Genomic DNA, 20,970 nt, shown 5'->3' on the forward strand with positions numbered 1-20,970 from the left:
GCCTCCCACTAGGTCACGTGGTCTATTAACATAAACAACAGACTTGATACGGCTGAGTTTATAGTTAAATACCCAGAAACGTGTTGGCAGTCATGAAATATAAATGAAGTAGGAAGGCAAGCTGCATGTGAAAAGCTCCAGGGCAGAGCGCCGTCGCGTGCCATTATATATATATATATATATATATATATATATATATATATATATATATATATATATATATATATATATATATATATATATCCACATTTTGGTACCAATCAAGGAAGTATAATCCATATGTTTAATAGAGATTTTTTCCGGAACATGTTGCAAAACTTGCATTTGTATTTAGTTTTAGCCCAAATGGGTATTGTATCCCCTATGGTTTGCAAAGTTTCATTTAAAGATACATTGCCTTATCAGTGCATACAGAGTATTAGGTATATATTTTTATGCATATATTTTTTATTGTGTTTAGATTATTGGGGTTTTATGTCGCTTTATTCCGAAATAAACTGAAATTGTTGATGAGGAATGGAGTGAAGTCTGCATGCGAGTAATGATGACCATGGACTAGCACATAGATGCTGGGGAGGATGTTCAAGTTCTTAAGGATGAGTGAGATTATTAAAGCTGGTAGCATATCGGTCAAGCAAGTTGATCATCACGTGAGCAGGCAGTAGGTGTGTGGACAAGGGTGTGTTGTAGGATCCAGTTTAAATAGGATTCTGAAAAGGTGTTGCTGGTTAGGTTGGTAGGGCTGTATGGTGGCCACAGGCTGTAGACTTGCATGAGAGGATTTAATTAGGGCGGTTCCTTATTGGTGTAGAAGGTAATGTTATTCGAGGGATAATGTTCAAGCTGTTGCTGTAGAAATTGAGAAAGGCAGCATGCCAGACCAGGGGCACGTGTAAAAACTGTTTGTGGTTTTGAGAGTGTTAAAGTATTTTGACCTCCAGGTTCTCTACATCCAGGGAGTTCATGAGGAGTTTTGAGGTATTCTGTGGAATCGTGGAGAATTGGGGGTGGGTTGGCAGTGTGCTGGGAGGAGCAAGGCTGAGTAACAATATACATTGAGTGAATGATGAACACTACAAATTGGTCTGTTTCAATAGTATATACTAATTGCATTTAATTAATGGTTTTATTTGCTAACAATTGCAATGGTTTTAATTAACTGAGCAATAAAGATGATTACTATTGGTCTGTTGACATGTGTTGGACTTGGCCCTTTTTGCAGGGTCATCCCGTAACTTTTTGCCTTCCTCCTGTATTTTTTCTGACCTGTTGTTGGCTGTGTTATGACTCTGGGCACTTTACCACTGCTGATTTGTGCTAAAGTGCATATGCTCTCCCTATTGTAAATTGATGTAGTGATTAGTGACTCCATGATTGGGTCATTTGATTTACTTGTCAGACCCGAGTACAGTGCACCATGTGTGCCCAGTGCCTGTAAAACATATGCTACTGGTGGGCTTGCAGCACTTATTGTGCCACCCACAGAAGCAGCTTGTAAAGTGTGTCTCAGGCATGCCATTGCAGAGCCTGTGTGCAGTCAAGTAGTGCCATGTTGACTTGGTAAGTGCACCCACTTACCAGTCCCTAAACTTTCCCTTTTCTACATAACTACTTATCAGACACCCCTAAGCTAGGCCCAAGGGCAGGGTGCATTGTGCATTGTATGTAAAAGGTAGAACATGCCCTGATGTGTGCTTTCACTATTGCACGGGTACCTGTTCCCATAGGCCAGAATGGGCAGTTTGATTATAACACCTTATAATCCTAACTGACCCAGGGAACATGGTAGAAATTCAAGCTTAGTATGCCTGAACTCAGAATGACAAAATCCATCTTTTAGTAAAGTTGGTTTTAACATTCTGTGTTTGAAAATACCACTTTTAGAAAGTAGGTATTTGCTTACCTAACCATCCAGCATGCCTCTGCTAGCTTGTGAATTGGGTGTCTGGTTTTGTGAGTGACAGGAGACAGTGTGAGTCAGCACAGGGCTGAATAGACCTATCTGCTTGTAGAGTGGTGGGAGGAGTAGCACCTGGGTTTGAATAGGGATGTGCCTGCCTTCCACAATGCTAGCTCCACCTCCTGTGGTGGGTCTGATGACCCTGGCCCACACTGTCAAAGGAAAGAAGGAGTCCTGTAAACAAAGTGCTCCAGGACTTCACAGAACTGGTTTGGACTAGGTACAGGCCCCTCTGCCTTCAGAGGAAAACACATTTAGTAGTATAAATATGGGGACCCAGACCCCAAGACTTTAGATCACTTCTGGAACAACAAGACCAACCTCTGGCAAGTGTTACAGCATGGTTTTTTACCTTCTCTGATCATCATCTCTACACATCCTCCCAAAACTAATGTCTTAAGTACGTTACAGTTTCTATGATTAACTTTTCTTTTCTAGTTGAAATTCCATGTTGGCAAATGAATAATGTGCTGATATACAGCTACTAAACCCAGGTTCAACAATGCTTATAGCGGTGTCTCATACGCCCAGACACTGCCAACATATCTCCATATACTGCATTGTGTCACCGACAAATACATGGGCAAGCCTCATATGCACAGCCTACTAAACGTAGGCTCAACCATCATAAGCAAAGTGCTGACACACACAGAGACACACACACACACACACCGCCCCCACTACACAAAATCAGTCATCAAATGCCAAGGTAGAGCTCCATAAACCCATTCACAGTCCTATATGCCTATAATATTGCCCAGTGTTTTTCAAACATTTCAGAATCACAACACACGTTTTAATAACTATAAACCTTTGCAACGTACCTTCCTTTAATGGACATGAGCTGGTGCAATTTTTTATGTAACTACAGCATTGACAAAATCCATCTTTTAGTAAAGTTGGTTTTAACATTCTGTGTTTGAAAATACCACTTTTAGAAAGTAGGTATTTGCTTACCTAACCATCCAGCATGCCTCTGCTAGCTTGTGAATTGGGTGTCTGGTTTTGTGAGTGACAGGAGACCGTGTGAGTCAGCACAGGGCTGAATAGACCTATCTGCATGTAGAGTGGTGGGAGGAGTAGCACCTGGGTTTGAATAGGGATGTGCCTGCCTTCCACAATGCTGGCTCCACCTCCTGTGGTGGGTCTGATGACCCTGGCCCACACTGTCAAAGGAAAGAAGGAGTCCTGTAAACAAAGTGCTCCAGGACTTCACAGAACTGGTTTGGACTAGGTACAGGCCCCTCTGCCTTCAGAGGAAAACACATTTAGTAGTATAAATATGGGGACCCAGACCCCAAGACTTTAGATCACTTCTGGAACAACAAGACCAACCTCTAGCAAGGAGAAGAACCAAGGAAGCTGTGTTGGCCTACAGTGGTGTCTTCAGTGCCAAGGAGAGGAGAAAGAACTTTCAAAGAACTTTCATCATCTTGCAGAATATTACTCCAAGGCCTAGAACTTGTGCTTGCCTCCTGCTGAAGTCTCAGGGACAAAAGACTTCCCCACCAGCTCCCCTCTGAATTTCCTGCTGGGAATTCTGTCTGCAGAAGCATGTGTGTCGCTGGGAGCTGGAAGCGCGACTCAACGAGAAGAAGTGTGTCACAGTCGCAGCTGTTGCCGTCGCATCGCCGGAGAAGCATGTCGCCGCCACAGAGGTCGCTGCCGCATCACCAGAGAAGCGTGCCTTCGTCAAAGCTGTTACTCGATGCATCACCGGAGAAGCGTGTCGCAACCGAAAAGGTTGCCATCGCATCACTGGAGAAGCGCGTCACAGGGCCTGTCACGGCTCCAAAAGTTTCAGAGTTCGCCTCAAAGCCGCTGGGCGAGCTCACACCATCTTCATGTCAATGCATCAGGGGCGCCATCATATCGCATCACGCAGGATTGTCGCATCGCATCAAGGCGCCATCTTGTTGAATCGTAACCGGAACGCAGTACGAGAATCACCTCCTCTCCGGTACTGACCAAGACCCCTCCCCTACTCTGCGCAAGCATTGAGGCACCACACATCGTTTCCCCTGAAGCAAGGAACCAACGCATCTCCATCCCTGCGAACCTTTTGTTTGTTTTGCGTTACGCATCCAGGTACTTTTGTGAGAACTTTGTTGCATTTATCATCAACTTGTACTAAGTGACTTCTACCATCTTTAAGTCTATTTTGAGTACAGTATTGTGGATTTTTGTTCTTTGTGGTCTTGTTTTAAGTCTATATAAAGAATACTTATTTTTATAAAACCTGTGTGGTATCCATCTGTAGTGTTTTCACTGTATTACTGTATGTGTTTACAAATGCTTAACACACTGCCTCTAAGATAAGCCTGCCTGCTCGTGCCAAGCTACCAAGGGGGTGAGCATGGGTTATCCTGTAGTGTAATCCCCTTCCCTGACTTAGAAGCAAGGGTCCCTATTTGGTCAAAGGTACCTACCTCAGCCAACTAGAGACCCCCAGTTCTAACAACGTGGATGTTACTAGCAGCCTTGAAGATGCCTAGAGCTGATACATATCCAAGACCTTTCTGAAGGTAGTCAAGGACGTGATTTGTTTCAGATGTACAGGGAGTGGGTTCCAGCAACTGGGGCTTTGGTAAGAAAAAGGTCAGCATACAATGAACTGCAATAATCTAAGAAAGACTTAACAAAATCATATACTACTGTTGTCCTGTTGAGTGTTTGAAGACACTGGATGATGTATTTGTTTGGATGAAAGGAACAGCTAGCGACTACTGCACTGATATAATCTCTCATTCACATATCTCCCTCAAGTGTTACAGCATGGTTTTTTACCTTCTCTGATCATCATCTCTACACATCCTCCCAAAACTAATGTCTTAAGTACGTTACAGTTTCTATGATTAACTTTTCTTTTCTAGTTGAAATTCCATGTTGGCAAATGAATAATGTGCTGATATACAGCTACTAAACCCAGGTTCAACAATGCTTATAGCGGTGTCTCATACGCCCAGACACTGCCAACATATCTCCATATACTGCATTGTGTCACCGACAAATACCTGGGCAGGCCTCATATGCACAGCCTACTAAACGTAGGCTCAACCATCATAAGCAAAGTGCTGACACACACAGACACACACACACACACACACACACCGCCCCCACTACACAAAATCAGTCATCAAATGCCAAGGTAGAGCTCCATAAACCCATTCACAGTCCTATATGCCTATAATATTGCCCAGAGTTTTTCAAATATTTTAGAATCACAACACACGTTTTAATAAGTATAAACCTTTGCAACTTACCTTCCTTTAATGGACATGGGCTGGTGCAAATTTTTTATGTAACTACAGCATTGTGCAGTAGCACATTATCATTTACAGACAGCATATTTTCCATTGAAATGGCCACTAACTTTGCACAGAGATACAGTTTCACTGATAAAATATATAGTATATTTCACTCAAATGATAATGTGCAGAAATCGGGCTTCTGTGAATATTTATCATTTGTGTATCACCAGTAAAAAAAATGCTTCCTTTTTGCTTTCCTAACTGCTGAATGCATACAGTTCATTTAATGTATTTACATTGTGTTGTGTGTTGCAAACAAATTTAAGCTTGTCCTTTCACATTCACTGCACTCCAGCAACATTGTCATATTTTTAATTAAAAAAACCCTCTCATTTTGCAGGCAGAGAAAGAAAAGTAAACACAAATCCAATATTAAAAAACATTAGCAGCAAGTTGCCATAAGACATAGCCTTACGTGTGAAATTTGTCTTTGAAGCAACAGCAAATGTGAAAAGGTAATGCAGAATTTAAAGGCATCTTTATTTATTCTTCAGACTTTACTGACTCACCAAAATTGGCTCACAACCCACCAGTGGGTTGCGGCCCACAGTTTGGGAGATGCCAACTTATCGTATGTCCTAGTACAGACACATATGCCGCGCACAGCCTAAAATGTTGCCCAGGTTCATCTGCCATTGTACAGCCACTAGTCTATAGATATGTACAGCTTATTTCCCAGGCCTCTCCATCATATGTTTGATGTCTGACTCTCATTTGCCCAACCACTACTCCTATGCCTCATACTCCAGCCAGCTTTCATGCAACCATAGGCATATACAAACATTAGTGAGCGTGAACACATACACATAAACACACGTATAAAAACACAGACAGACAAACACCCACTATGCCCTGAAAATCCTCCAATAGGTCGTTTATCATTAATTTAGTCTACAGAAACACGAACAAGGCTGTCTTGCTTTGTGCCTGTATTGAGCATGCAATACAGCAGTTATTAAGAGCTGAAGGCAGCAGCAACCAGTTGTGCTATGCTGAAGGCTGACACATTCCCATTCAGAATGAATGTTTCTTAAACTATGCAACTCACCCCAAAAGCACTGGTAAATCCCAAGAATGCTTAGTGCAATATTTGCTTTAGACCAAACAGGAAATAGGAACACAATGAGTTTTCCTTAAAGTGGACGCATTCTGGAAGCGTGACTCACCATCTTGGGTTTCAAAGGCTTCACAGAGACAGCTGGCCTCCTGGCTCACCCGCTCTTCCAGAGTCTTCTTTCCCAGACCAAAGTTCCTCAGAGTCGAGATTGTGAACCTCCTAATGTCCTTCCATCCCCGTCCATACCGCGCCATTACGACACCTGCATAGTTTCAATTAAGACGAGTTAGGTTTCTTGTACTGCTGCTCAGCAAGGCTCACTGGAGGTTGCTCACAGAAGGTTAACCAAAGGCAAATCAGAGGGAACAAAATGAGTTACAAATAGGTTTAGGTCATGGCTTAGACTCATAAGTTGGTTCAAACATCAGAGTAGCATTTTCATATTTTTCTTCACAAACCTCCCAAAAATAATTACTTTCATATTGTTCCTATTCCTCCATCTTCCCCAATGAAAGATGCATTTGAGGACACAGAATGGATCATACTTTAATTCATCAGGCAAACTACATTGATAAGTTAAAAAAAATATAATAAATATACTAGGGCATGAACCTTTAACCTTTTGTTACTTATAAAAAACCTGGAGCTCTGAAGGGCTTGTCCTTCTTTGAAATTTTGGAGGCCTCTGATCAGGCCACAAATTCTGGCCATTTAAGTTAATAAAATAGCGTTAGTTGTTAATCGACTAGGTACACTTTTTTGAGTGGCATTTACCTAACAGTATTCTAGAAGCAGGTCCACAGTGGGGGGGTCAAGAATTGCTTCAAATACAGCACTATTTCTAGGAGTTTCCAGGTCTTTTATTCTTTATACCAAGTAAGAATGTTTTGGCAGCCAACACTCACATACTACTTTACATTGTATCCGAATTCTGATGGAAAAAATGGCCAAGTCGGTGTTATGAGCTGCATTGTAACACTAGATCCTTGGGGCTTTTTCATGGACATATTTCACTAGTTAAAGCTTGTGGAATATATCTGGGGAAAAGTGCCCAGAATGTGAGGGAAAACCTGCAGAAATCAGTGATCAAAGATCAATTCTCACAATCATTTCCCATTTCAGTTTTCCCAGCACAGAGGTATCCCATAGCGATTCCGCTCTGCCTTACTAGGAGTGGTCCAGTGTTGGTTGAACCTGAAAATACAGGTTCAAAAACACCAGACCCAGTTTTACAGGGTCTTAATCCGAACCCAGTAAAGAGGTGCCTGGATAGGGCATACTGCATAAGAACCGACAGCACAGCTTCTTTGCTTCCTGACATCTGGACTGAATGCTGCCCTTGCTCATAATAGGACCCGTAGTGGGGCTCTAAACCTTAGAGCGCGTATCCGAGCTCTCTTCAAAAACACACAACACAGAACTCAGCCCAGGGCAATAGTACCTGCTGAGTCCTCCCAGCACCATGTACTAACAATAACTATAACTCACCACTGTCCCATGCAGTGTGTTCTCCGAAACGATGGGATTTGAGATGCCATAAGTGTTGTTTCAAATGCTATGATTGCAGATGATATTAGTAAAGTAATATGAAAGGGTATAAGCAGTGCATGGTAGAGTGGCGAGTTGTAGTTATTGTTGTGTGGACAGCAAGCTGAAAACAATCTGTATGGAGGAGCGCTAGCTATAAAAAGGTGGTGCATAAGTCTAATGCTTGTGTCATTTAAGGTTTGGTTTCTAAAGAAAGAATAAATACCTATAATCAAGTTTTAACCTTTGTTTTTTTCATTTTATATTATATACACATATAGCACAGTGACGGGCACCACTTTGTAGTAATATGCAACTAATAACCTTAGTGCCATTTGATGAATCTTGATGAAACTTTCCAAAAACAAAGTTCTTCCCCTTCATCTCCTTCTTGAAAAGTTTCAGGATGATTTGTCAAGCGGGGGCCAAAGAAAACAGGTCATCCCAAATACTATTTTCCTCATGCAATTTCCATAGGGATTTTTGAACAGCGATAGAGAGAAAAACGGCTGAACAGAATTACACTAAATTTGGCAGAAAGCTAGATCTTTACTAAGAAAGCTTCTTTCTTTGAGGCTATGTAAATCTGTTCAGCTGATTTAGAGAAATTAGAGTTTAAAAAATACTGATATCTAGTGATTGGGGACAACCGTGGGAAAAAATACATCAAAATGAAGCATTCTGATTTGCTGGCCTCGTGGGACTGTTCTTGTGACAGACAGCTACGATTGGCAGGCTGCAATATGAAGAGAAAGCTTACGGCCCTCATTACAGGACTCGGGGCTCAGTCCAAGAGTCCTGATAAATTAATTAAAAACACATAGAAGAGCACACTCTAGAGATACCCTGACCCATAGCCCTCATGAGGGGCCCCCAACTGGCCAAAATGAAGATAGAAAGAATTTTTGCCATCACAGTACAATGTGACTACTATGGGAGCCAGAGTTTCTCCTGTGTGGTCCCGCGGGACTCCCACAGAAGCTAGCACTGACCCTGTGGTCCTTTGATTCCATAAAAAAAGGAAGAAGGTGGGAGAGCTGTCTGTGGGCAATTTGCTGCTCACAAGAGTTAGCCATACGCAGGTGGTTGGTTTCCCATGTGGGGCTCGGCGCTGGTCTAGGCCCTTTGGGCAACCCTTTGCCAAGCGCGCCCTTTGGCCATGCGCAGCAGAGAGTGGCCACAGATGTATTGTAAGAAGAAGTTACTTAACATAAAAAACATAGAAATTCACAGAAAAAAACAAGGGTTAAAGTAGAGTTATACTTAAGTAAGGCAGAAAGATATCAACTGAAGTTAATAAAACCTTAGGAATTCAATGAAAAAAAACAATGGTTAAAGTGGCTTTATACATAGGTATTCTAATAAAAATACATAGACCTAAGTATAACTTGCACCACTGAGATGTACGGCTTATAACCTCACGTATTACATCACTGATGACGAATAATCAATCGGAGTACCAGTTATACTCATGTCAGTTAAGTATACAACCTTCATGGAAAGCTTCACACTGATCCATTGAGGGTGGCAAGAAAAATGAGAGGTACCAATAGTGTGGTTTTCAATGTTAATTCCCATAGGAAACAAAAGAAGCAGCTGAACAGAATTACACCAAATTGCGCAAAAACTTAGTTCGAAATTTACTCAGGAAGCACGCTTTTTGTGATTTGGAGTAAATCTGTTCAGGTTTTTTTTTATTAGCATTTTAAGAGGCGCTTGAGTAATGTATGAAAGGTTAACCCTCTGAAAAAGTTAGAGATATCTAAACAGTTGGTGCAGAGCTATTCCCTGATTTGCCCATTCCAAGTGGTTAGGGGATCCTGATTGGCTGGCCACACCATGGAGAATATGTTGTGGCAGTCATTACAGTAGGGTCTAGAGTACTACAATTACAAAGAAACAGATGTGCTGCTGTGAGCCAAAGAGCACCTTTTAGTTTCATTTCCCAGGGGACCGCCACCTCCCCAAGAAGAAGAGTGACCACTACCAAACACCTTTTATTTTAATCTAAAAAACTCTGTTATGAATACTCTCAACTCTGCCAGCCAATAATGGTCTGTCAAGAGACACCTATCTAGGCCTTTGTATAATGGGAATTTCCATATCTACCAGAATCGATATAACCAAATGGTCAGAAAAGGCATTTGTCCAAGTGTCAGAGCCCTTAAATTTAACTGACTGTGAAATAAAATAAAAAAAATCCAAAGATGATGCTGTCTTAAAATGGTGTGAAAAGAAAGTGTATTGGGCTGCACCTGGGTAACCGACCCACCAGGAATCTACTAAATGGAAATCGTTTGTTGAGGTAGAATTTTTTTTTGTAGTTGTAGGCTTAAGCTGTTTTTGGCCCGATTTGACGTGTCTAATGTCAGATCCTGAATATAATTAAATCACCCCCTAGGATCATTGGTCTTTTTGCCGCCACTGTGAGGTTGTATAACTTTAGCAATGGATGTAACTCATCACTAACTGGGCCATAATATTTAACTAAATTCAGGGGAGTGCCCAGGACTAAAACTTCTAGCCAAAGCCACCTACCCTCGACATCCCAGATGACATCTTTGACTACCCATTTGAGATCCCTTGCCAAATAAATTGCATACCCCACCCCCTCCTGCGTTGTGCCCCCCCTCCCAAGGCAAAATATGCATAGAAGTACTTCTTCGGGATGTAAAGCTTTGGGTTATTACTTCTGAGATGAGTCTCTTGTAGAAAAATAACTTATGGATTGAATGAGGAGAGCCATCTAAACAAGCCCCCATATTTACGTCTTTTTGAAACACCATAGCCATTGCAAGATAGCACCTCGAACTTATATACTAAATGATAATCTACTATGGATTTCAATGCTCTCCCTCCTCAATTTTCCTGCTTTGGAAAATTGCATTACCGCCTTCCTTAAACCTACTATATTTTGCACCAGCGCCTGTGGTGCTAGGTAACCGCTCCTACCTACACTTTGTGGATATTTTCTGAGGTGGAGATGCCTTTCCTCTAAATTGCTTCGGGAAAAATATGTTCTTTAATACAACAATCAGCTAAATTCACCACAATGGTGCACGGATACTTAGAATTAGGTGAGCATTGAGCTGGTACACAATGGGCTCTAATGATCGACAAATCCCATGAAAAATCATGCAACACATGGGTTTTGATCAAAGAGTCCACCAGCTGAAGCCCATTCCGGCTTTCACTCCCCTCTAGGATGCGCACCAGGCGCAGATTTGAGTGTCTTGCATAGTTCTCTAGTTCTTTAACCTTATTCTCCAAATATTCCTTTTTCTTTTCCAAGTTAGGCATCCCTTTGCTGTACTGACACCATCTTGTCCTCCAGGTCTGATATCCTGGATTCGGCCTCTTTTAGTCTAACAGTAAATTCCAACATATTTTCCTCTATTTTAGTTCATCTCTCGTGAAGACCTGCAACCTCTTATGCCTGTGAAAGCTTAAACTCTCTGGGTTCGAGCAATATAGAATCAAGTATAACTTTCACTGGATAGAGCAACTGCCTATCCGTGGGCAATGTCCCCCTTGTTCATCTCTAGATAAAATAAAATTGGGTGAAACACTGCTAGACTCTGTAGCCGACCTGGAATCTACTCTGGGTCCAGCAGTGGAATCAACTGCTGAAAGAGGTAGGAGATTTGTTCACTGCTATAACCTTTTGCTGTGCTCCTGACTCTAGTAATTGTACTACTTCTGCCATTACGGGCACAGACTGTGCCATCACAGTACCCAAACAGATTTTTGCTTGCTTTACTAACAAAGGATATTCTGTGGGTCTTGCTTCCCTAATAGCACTTACTGCAGTCTCCGTCATAGGTCCTACTTACTCTCCCTTATTACTATAGATAGAAGTCACCACTGTTGAGGATTACTCAGGAATCTTAGGATCAATTTCTGCAGACACAGTAAGTCTTTCAGATACAGTCTCCCTCTCACTCCCACTCTGGTTGCTTGCCCTGCTATCATTAAGCTGACATGCTAATTGAGAATACATTCTGGATTGTTAGCTCTGGTTTGCATGAGCTGCAACTGACTTGGCCTGTATGGCATGCTTTTGAACTCTCTGGGAAGGAGGGATCGAAGTGCTGGAGGCAGTGGAGGCAGCAGACCCCTTAAAATGTTACATTCTTTGTGATTCACAAACCACAAACGTGCTTAGTGGCAGAACATGCGGGCTATGCCTACTGCCAACGCAAAAAGGAACCAACATTGAACTAAACCAACAGGTTTTGGATTACATCAATCTTTTAAAACTCAGGGTAAAAGAGATGTGCAATCTCTACTCAAGGCCTTTACTGCAAAAATACCTTTGGTTGTATTATACGCTATCAAAGCACTGTCCATGAGTTACATTAATAAATATACTTACTTATGCCTACTATCCTTCCTGGGGTATATATAGGTCATGAAACAAGACTCTTCAGCCACCTCTCTCTTGAGCTACTCTTTTAATCTGACTTTAGGTGTAGCATATCTCCTTGCAGTCTGCCTTGAGGCAATGGTATCAGGTGTTTCTTGGTCTTCTTCTTTTCCTTTTCCCTTGAGGGTTCCAGGTCAGGGCTTGCCTGGAGGTGTTTGAGGCAGACATGCACAGGGAGTTGTTAAGTCTGCTGCCATAGGTCATTGTTGCTGATGGCATCTGGCCAGCAGCTTTGGAGATTTTCCTCAGGCAGGTGCTGACGAAGGTCTGGACTTTTTTGGTAGTGTATACTGTTGTCCTCCAAGTTTCTGCTCGACACACAAGGACCTGATTTTATATTGGTTTTAAAATGTCTGAACTTGGTTAGCAGAGTTAGGTTCTCGGAGCTATAGATCTTCTTTGGATGAATGAAGGCAGTCCTTGCTTTGTCGATACTTGCCATGACATCAGCGCCTGTGCCACCCTGCTTGTCTACGACATTGCCCAGGTAGCTGAAGGCCTCATCCTCTTCCAGTGAATCAAATATACCTTTGCGGAATCCCAACTTTGGAAACGCTAACTTGGCCTTATTTCCAGTTCTATCCAAATGATTTGCATCAAGTTATGTTTAACAGGAATAGTATGTTGGGCTTATTGCCAGGTTACCCATTATGTTTTTTGGTTGTTTACTAAACTTATTGAAAAAGTCATTTGATGAGAATTCACTCAGAATATGAATTCTAACTATATGTTTTCTAAAACCCTTACAGGATGTTTAAAGTCACTGTGACTTAAAAGCAGAGAAGTGTTTCCCACTAAAAAAAACTTAACACTGAGTTTTGGGTCAAAGAAATGAACATGCATAAAAAGCTTACAAGTAGATTTACAACACTGCCTTCGGACTAAAAGACTGTATTCAAATTGTTTATCTTAAAAATGTGGATCAAATGCAATTTTACCTGAAAACCAACATTTAAAAATTTGACCGAAGGTTGTTATTAAGTTTAAATACGGTTTACTTGCATTAGGAGATAATGAGTGGATCGAAAGAGATGCAACCAGTTCTCACCTCTGGGGTCAAGTTTGTGACTCTAATATTCAGGACATTATTCACGTGATGTTTTTTTGCCCCAGATTTCTGTATTTTCAAGAGACATTTATTAGACACATTGTTTTTTATGTCAACTAGAAACATATAAAGATGCACTGCATTTATTGTTAAACTCACCCTGGGTGAACGGATATCGAATAACTACATTTTTTGAGCTTTTCTTAAACTGTAATAATGTTTTAAAGAGTACTGTAATTGTATGCCATTTAAAAGGATGGTTGTAGTGTTTATGTGGAAATACTACTGAAATAAATAAGTTAATAATGCAAGATATGTTGTATTTAAGCAATACAGCAATAAACTGGATTATTCCTGACTCAGTAGCATCTGTAGTTTATTAAGTTTTTGGGACGATTGTGACACGGTCGTGGATAAATATCTAAGAAAAATGCCACGTTTCAATTTGGCTTAAAAAGAATGAAGTGCCATCAGATATTTGAAAAAAGTGTAACCATACACATCATCCTATGTAACTTTACAAAGTGAATTCTCTTTAACTTCCTGTGTAATTTCCCTATGTATCCAGGCATTGTATACGTGCATGTGGGTGCCCCTGAATGTGTTCTCTTTAACTGATGTGAATGTTGCTTCCCCTACGCCCGTTCGACCAGCAACAAACCAGGAACAGGAGAAGGGTTCTTACCCTACCCCTGACAGTCTTGTGGAATCCATGTGTAGCGAGCTCAAGTAACTAAACGGGGTAACTCAAAAATTTGACTGCAGAGAACAAGTACTTCGCTTGAATGGGCATAGATTACTTAAATGAGTTTATAGTACCACAAAGGGTGAAAAGGAGAGCATGAGGGTGATGGCCAAGGCCTGTTGATCGAAGCAGGCCCTTGTTCTTCAATCCATGTGGGTGACAGAAAACATGAATACCAAAGTAAACAAGTAAAGCAAGCTTGGCTCTTGGGTATTCATTGAGGTGGGACATTTGCATGGTTCATTCCCTCAAACTTGATACACCCAAAAACATATGTCTTGGTAGAGGTGCACTAAAAATGGGAGATCAACTCTGTTTTAATTTCTATATTTTCAAATGTGTATATGTTTGCAGTTTCATTGTACATTTTTCCATTATTTTAATTCTATTATTGCCTTATTTTCTGAATTCTCTTATAATTCCCAATCCATTTCAGAAAAAAGCCTTCTCCAGGGAGAATTTAACTTAGTGTACTTTGTCCCTACGAGCAACAATTATTATACAAATATAAGCAAAATTTCATCAGATAGTGGTTAACGCTTGAGCATTGTGTTGTGCGAAACATCGAGATGAGTAATTTTAAATACTCTTTTTCAATACATTATGGCATATACTTCCACAATTCATTGAATTGCCTCGTCATGCACTTCAATACTATGTGAGCGCTCTTTGAGTATCTTGGACATGAGGATAGAGGGGCTATCCACAGGCGTGAGCTTTCTCTTTTGATAGATTTATTCAATAAGAATAACTACCTTTCCATTGCAATGCTGCTTTTTTAGAAAGTGCTCTGGTCTTGAGGGCAATGTAGCATTACTGAACTCTTGCATCCCTGATCTGTAATATAATTAAAAAGCACATGGTCCTCTCCTTCATTCATACTCACCCTGGCAATCTTTCTTGAATCCCAGATTCTCCAGAAGTGGCATGGGTGGGCGATCCGCAGTGTCCTCAGATTTGGCGACAAGAGCCTCCTTGACAGCATCAAACCCGTTCACAACCACCAGGTTAATCCAACCCAGTTGGAAGCTGAAGACACTCCCAAACTTCTTATGTAGCTGGAAGGAACATTGAAAATAGATAATGAGATCTTTGCAAACATGTATTAGGGTCACTAGAGGCACACACGGAATAAAGACCCAACGATGGGGTGCCTTTCAAAAGTGCAACAGACTCTTACTCACATGAATATATTAACCCCAAGGTATAGCACTGTTTTACTGTTCATTAACCAATAGGGCTGCACCAGCTTCCATTACGAGAATGCCAGAAGAGTGCCAAGCTCAACTAAAGACACAATCCACTACACATACTCATAACTCTAACATGAAAAAGCTGCAATGTATAAATAGTAAAGTATTCCATAAATATAAATTATAGAAAATTGAGAAATGTGAACAAACTTGCATTCCGTGTAGTTGAGCAAATTAGGAAAATGTATTGTTGTCAATAAAGTTCTCACAAAATGCTCTTCAAATGCTAAAAGTTTTCAATATCCACAAATACTCTAGGGCACAGTATGGTTCAGCTACCAGACAGTCATTGCTTCGGAAACTCACTGGAGAAGTGGAGACCCCTTTCCACCCACTGCCCACCCTCTACTTCAGCTGATTGGGTCACTGCATGGCCTTTTCCTTTTATATAAAGGAAACTATTTAAAGTTTATGGGAAGACCCAAGCCTCACATCATGCTTAAAGTATTCCAAGTGCCACTGATAGAACATGTTCAACTGACTGGCCATAAAAAGATATGGGTATCATGAAATGGGATGAGCACAGAACTCAGACACATTTAACTTCGTTGGCATTGTGATCCATTTAACTCATCCCAAGATTGGACACGCAAGGCAGAGGTTTAGAAAAAAATCAACAGTTGACCATTCGTCCTAACGTTCACGATCACCTCACACATTTTGAGCCACCAGATAATTTTGAATGGGCCAGCAATCACTTTATGATACTTCTTTTTATGCTCCCATACATTTCCACTGCTCAAACCGAATAAAAGTGGAAACACAACAATTGTTTGTCCACTATTACTTCATCATAAGTGGAAGCACTCGCTTACACTGTATTATCAGGTCACGCCCAGAGCGAAGGAGTGGAATGGTGGATGACAGTCTTCTGTCTGACCCGCCTTCTCCTGCCTCTCTTCCACACCCAATAGAATCAGACAAATCCCAACCTCCACCATTCCGACTACTTGAGGCAGATATTATGGAAGCATCTAAAAACACCCTAAAACAAAGTCTGAAAAATATGAATTCAAAAACAACTACTTTCCTCACAGCAGTTTCTCTGCACATATGTACCTCCTTACCCTTGGGTCATCTGGAAAGCTGTGCATATTATCCATTTAGTGCAATTTTCACTTGTTTGCTCGTTTCAGGGATCTTTTGGTGTTAGCTTATTGATGTAAGTTATTTTAAGCATTTTATAATTTTACCTCAGTATCAAAGGTCATGTGATATCAATTTTTGCAAAGCCGTTAGTATGATAATTCCTCAGGATATTGACAAGGAGGGCTTGGATGGGGCAGCTGACCGAAGGGAGGTCCCCCCCTTCCCCCCCGGGCAGTTTGGGAGGGTCAGTTGGGGGGGTTATTAGCAGTTTTCCGGGCATTTTTTGTATTGGGCTTGTTTTTCCCTACCAAATGGAGCCCATAAATGCTTGCGGCTCCTCCCCCCAGCCACCATTTTAGGTTTGGTGACCTGGTGGTGGAGAGGTAGTGTTATGAAATTTTTTGCTGTCTTGAGGTACTTTTAGCGTTTTGTTGAACTAGTCTTTTTTGACATCCAATTTTTATGAATAATGGCGGCTGAAGACTATAGAGTGTTAGAAGCCATTCGGCTTCTTAGTGAGGCAGGGAGGCTTGATTTAGTGATTGGCAGTGCGGAGGGCCCGTTGCGGCCTCACCGTCAAGCTTCTGATGGTGTAGCGGCAGTAGTGGCGGCCTGTGTCACCCCCAAGCGTCCGCGCTCTGGGGCACTGAGCGAGCGCAGCCGCTCTCTTGTCAGGAAGGCGGTCCAGAGCGTGAAGGCACGGAGGCTGGAGGAAGCGGCGAGTGACGAGGCCGAGCGGTCTTCTGTGCCGGTAAGACCCGCTCAAGTAGGGGCTTTGTCTGTGGGGGGCCGCGGGAGCTGTTTCAAGCTCCGGCGGCTTCAGTGCGGGCAGGCTCGGTTCCAGCGCAGCGGGGGAAGAAAGGTGCACAGCGCGGCGGCCAGAAGCGTTCTGCTTTGGCCTCCGCATTGGAGTGGTCAGCGGTTACACGGGAAGGGGGGAGGAGGTGGCGCGAGTTGCTTGCTCCCCATCGCGCCCTCAGTTAAATCCTGTACTGCTGGGAAGAGAGGGGCAGGGCTTTTCTGCCGTCCAGGCGATTGCAATGATGCCGCATTTGAGTGTGTTGGGGAGGGGGGCGAGCTTTATGATGCCGGCTCGTTCATCTGTGGGGGGGCAGGAAGGCATTGTGAGGCAAAAGGGTATACAAGTTCAGGCCGCAGAGGAAGTTTTTAATCAGGGTGCAATGGGGCGATTCAGCCCCCTGTTGTTTTCCCTTCCAGTATCCAATAGGGGTGAGGTGATCTCTGTTCAGAGAGGGTCGGTAGGAGAGGGGGAGTGGGCACAGATGGGGGGTTGGGAGGATATGTCTTTTGGGGCACGAGGGCATGAGGCAGGCATATTAACTTCCCCTGTTCATTCCTTGAGGTCAAGTAGGGAGGTTTCTAGGAATTTGTTGCAGGCAGGCACCTTTTCTTCAGGGGGAGTGGTGAGTAAGAGGTATGGAGTGGGAGCAGGGTCTTAGGAGGGGCTTGATGTTTTTCCTTCATGGTCTAAGGGTGTTCGTGAATCTGGTAGGGGCAGGAGTGGAGCGAGTTTTGGAAACCAGGAGGAGTTGGGGGGGTGGTTGAGTTGCACAATCCTAAGTTGGGGGGTCAGGTGATGGAGGCTCGTGATGTGTTACAGGCCATGCTAGATTGGAGTACTTGAGAGGAGGTGGTGGAGCCCTCCCCTCCTCCTCGCAGGGTTGGTTTCTCGTCAGGTGATGCGGTGTTGCAAGACAAGGGGAGCATACAGGGAGATTGGTCAAGGGGGTCGGATGGTTTCGGTGCGGTTGGTAGTCAGGGGCCCGGCACATCAGTCCAGCCTTTTTCTTTACAGGTTAGGGATCGGCGTGGGACAGCAGACTCGGTAGGGCGAAGTGTGGCCCATGGTCACCGAGGGAGGGTGGAGCCTAGCGCAGCACATTCCGTACCGTCGGGGGATCCCAGCGCGGTCAGCGATGTAGGTCCGGCGCGACCTCGCTGCCCCTACATATCTTCACACAAGGAGGATGGATTGGACTGCTGAAAATCTTCACAGGAATAGTAAAAGGTTAGGGGAGTACTGGCGGGTACAGTCGGCTCCCCCGTTAAGTGTTCAAAAAAGGGTTGGTAAGGCCCATTCCGTTGTGGAAGAGCCTGGGAAGGCTCATAAGAGGTTGTTGGTGTCAAGCCCTCCCCAGATGGAGGAGCCTTTGATTTTGGACTATGATGAGGATAGCCCCGAGGAAGGGGATCTGCGTGATACTGCGTCGGGGGGGGGGGCATTTTCAGGCTTCTCTTAGTGTTTTACAGGCACCTGTGGCGGTGCAAGCAAAGAAAGTGGTGGTGTCCGGACCAGCTCGAGAGCTTGACCCCGCAGGAAGGGTTCCTCGGATGGTGGACAACTCGGAGCAAATGGCATGGAGGTCTGGCCAGGGCAAGCCCCCGTGTTAAACCCAGGTGAGCTTTGTGAACCACGGGCCAAACCAAAAATGGGGTCTGTGGGGATCGGGGGTGAGTTGTTGGAGGGAGAGACAGGAGGTAAATTGTATAAGGGTCGCTACGTTAAGGATCAAGGGGTAGGCACAGGTGATGGGGAGGGTGCAGCCGCCAAGGTTGAGAGTGGCACGAACATTGAGTCAATAGAGGGGGGGAAAGATCTTTTGCATAGCAAGGAATTGAAAATTAGGAAATTACCCTATATGGGTGTGACTAAGCCTTTAGGGGCCCATTTAATGGTTTCTACTAAGGAGAGGATTTGGAAAGGTGAGTGTGTAGAGCTTTTGAAGTTGCTACATAGAATGTGTGCTCTAAAGAAGGCTCAAAGGAGGAAGAGTAGGAGCTGGCTAAGCGCCCTAAAGTACCGCTGACTATTGAAAACTGGACGTCAGCATTTTTGATATACGCTAGCGTATATTGCGAAAAGTTTCCGGAGCGCTGCGTTGCTTTATTTAAATACATGGATGATATCAGAAAAGCACAGATGGTAGTGGCTTTGCATGCGCACAATATGACGAAGAGTTTAGGGCTTGTATGGCTTGGGACCCTGATGCCAAGTGGGGTGAATTGGACACAGATCTTTGGCAACACACGATGGGTGTTTCAGTCGGTGGTAAGACTATTTTTACTGCTAGTGGCTTACCGTTAGTTTATCGGCCCTTTCAGGGAAAGCCCACCAAGGGAGGGGTGGGAAGTACAGCGGTTACACAGTCAGGAGGGGGGGCATGTTGGGACTTTAACAAGGGCCTGTGTTCAAGGGACTTCTGCAGATTTCGGTATGAATGCTCTCAGTGTCCACCATAAGCGTGGAAGGGTATACTCAGATGTGAGTCCCTTGCTCATTGCACCATCAGGATTCAAGCAAGCCGGGCCGACGATGGCTGAAATGCCAGAAACCGGTCCCCGGAAGCTTGTTTCCTTACCAGTATAAGAATTGGCTTGGTAGTTTGGTTTGCCCTGTTCCCATCATGCACTGGAACAGGAACAGACTAATTTGCATGTAGCCAGGTTCTGAGCTGGGATGGTGCAGTGAGCTAAAAAACAGTGATGGATCAAGCCCTGATCTTTGGACTGGGTAAGAGTGGTCTGCTTAATTCAGACACTGTTCATCACCACCCCCTTTTGTGAATCTCAGTGTGGTAGGAGACACCCATCGGTCAAGTTTTGGGGGCCTCGAACAGCAGGCGGGCAAATGTGGTCCCAGCAGAGTGCTAGTGCGTCCGATCCCTCTCAGCAATCCCAGGCAAACAGAGGGGGAAGAATGCTCCAGGGGTTGGGCACAAAGGCTCCTACTCCGGTTAAGCTGGATCAGTTGGCGGACAGTCTGAGGGGGTATGAGGATGTGAGAGCTCAACAAATTTTGCTGACAGGTTTCCGAGAAGGTTTTAGATTGGGATATTCAGGGCCTCGTGTGCGGCGATGGTCCAAGAATTTGAAATCTGCTGATGAGCTTCAAACAGTTGTGCAGGACAAACTGGATAAGGAAGTGCAAGAAGGTAGGATGGCGGGTCCTTTTGATGATTGGCCTTTGGAGGACTTGATCATTTCACCCATAGGAGTCGTTCCCAAAAAAGAGCCTGGGCAGTATAGGTTAATCCAACACTTATCATGACAAGAAGGGGCATCAGTTAATTATTTCATTGATGAAGAGTCCGCTTCAGTGTCCTATTCTTCGGTTGATGTGGCCATGTCTTTAGTGGTGGCAGCAAGTCCTTTAGCGGAAATGGCGAAATGCGATATAAAATCTGCATTTAGACTGCTTCCAGTCCATCCTGAAGATTGGAGTCTTCTGGGTATCCATTTCAATGGAAAATGGTACGTGGACAAGGCACTGCCAATGGGTTGTTCGATGTCCTGTGCTCTTTTTGAAACCTTTAGCACTTTTTTACAGTGGTTTTTCACACACCAATCTGGTCATGAGCTAGTGACACACTATCTAGACGATTTCTTTTTTGTGGGGCCCCAGGGATCCTCTGAGTGTCAGGCAGCATTGGACAAATTTCAAGAACTTATGGAATCTTTGGGAGTGCCATTGACGCCGGAAAAGACCATGGGTCCTTGCGCGACCATGTCATTTTTGGGCATTGAGCTTGACTC

The 20,970-nt window shown here is 43.5% G+C and overlaps 1 protein-coding gene across 2 annotated transcripts in view; it reads right to left on the bottom strand.

Moving 5' to 3' along the window:
- Nucleotides 1–20,970, bottom strand: part of LOC147747983 (cytochrome P450 2D15-like) — a 464,117-nt gene that overhangs the window by 410,217 nt on the left and 32,930 nt on the right. For both annotated transcript variants that reach the window (XM_086957535.1, XM_086957525.1), the window contains exons 2-3: nt 14,961–15,132; nt 6,438–6,590 (exon numbers count right to left, since the gene is read on the bottom strand). In XM_086957535.1, coding sequence (XP_086813661.1) covers nt 6,438–6,590; nt 14,961–15,132 — 325 coding nt within the window. The remainder of the gene's footprint in view (nt 1–6,437; nt 6,591–14,960; nt 15,133–20,970) is intronic.

The sequence above is a fragment of the Lissotriton vulgaris genome, chromosome 1_1, assembly GCF_964263255.1.
Source record: "Lissotriton vulgaris chromosome 1_1, aLisVul1.2, whole genome shotgun sequence".
Classification (NCBI taxonomy): Eukaryota; Metazoa; Chordata; class Amphibia; order Caudata; family Salamandridae; genus Lissotriton; species Lissotriton vulgaris.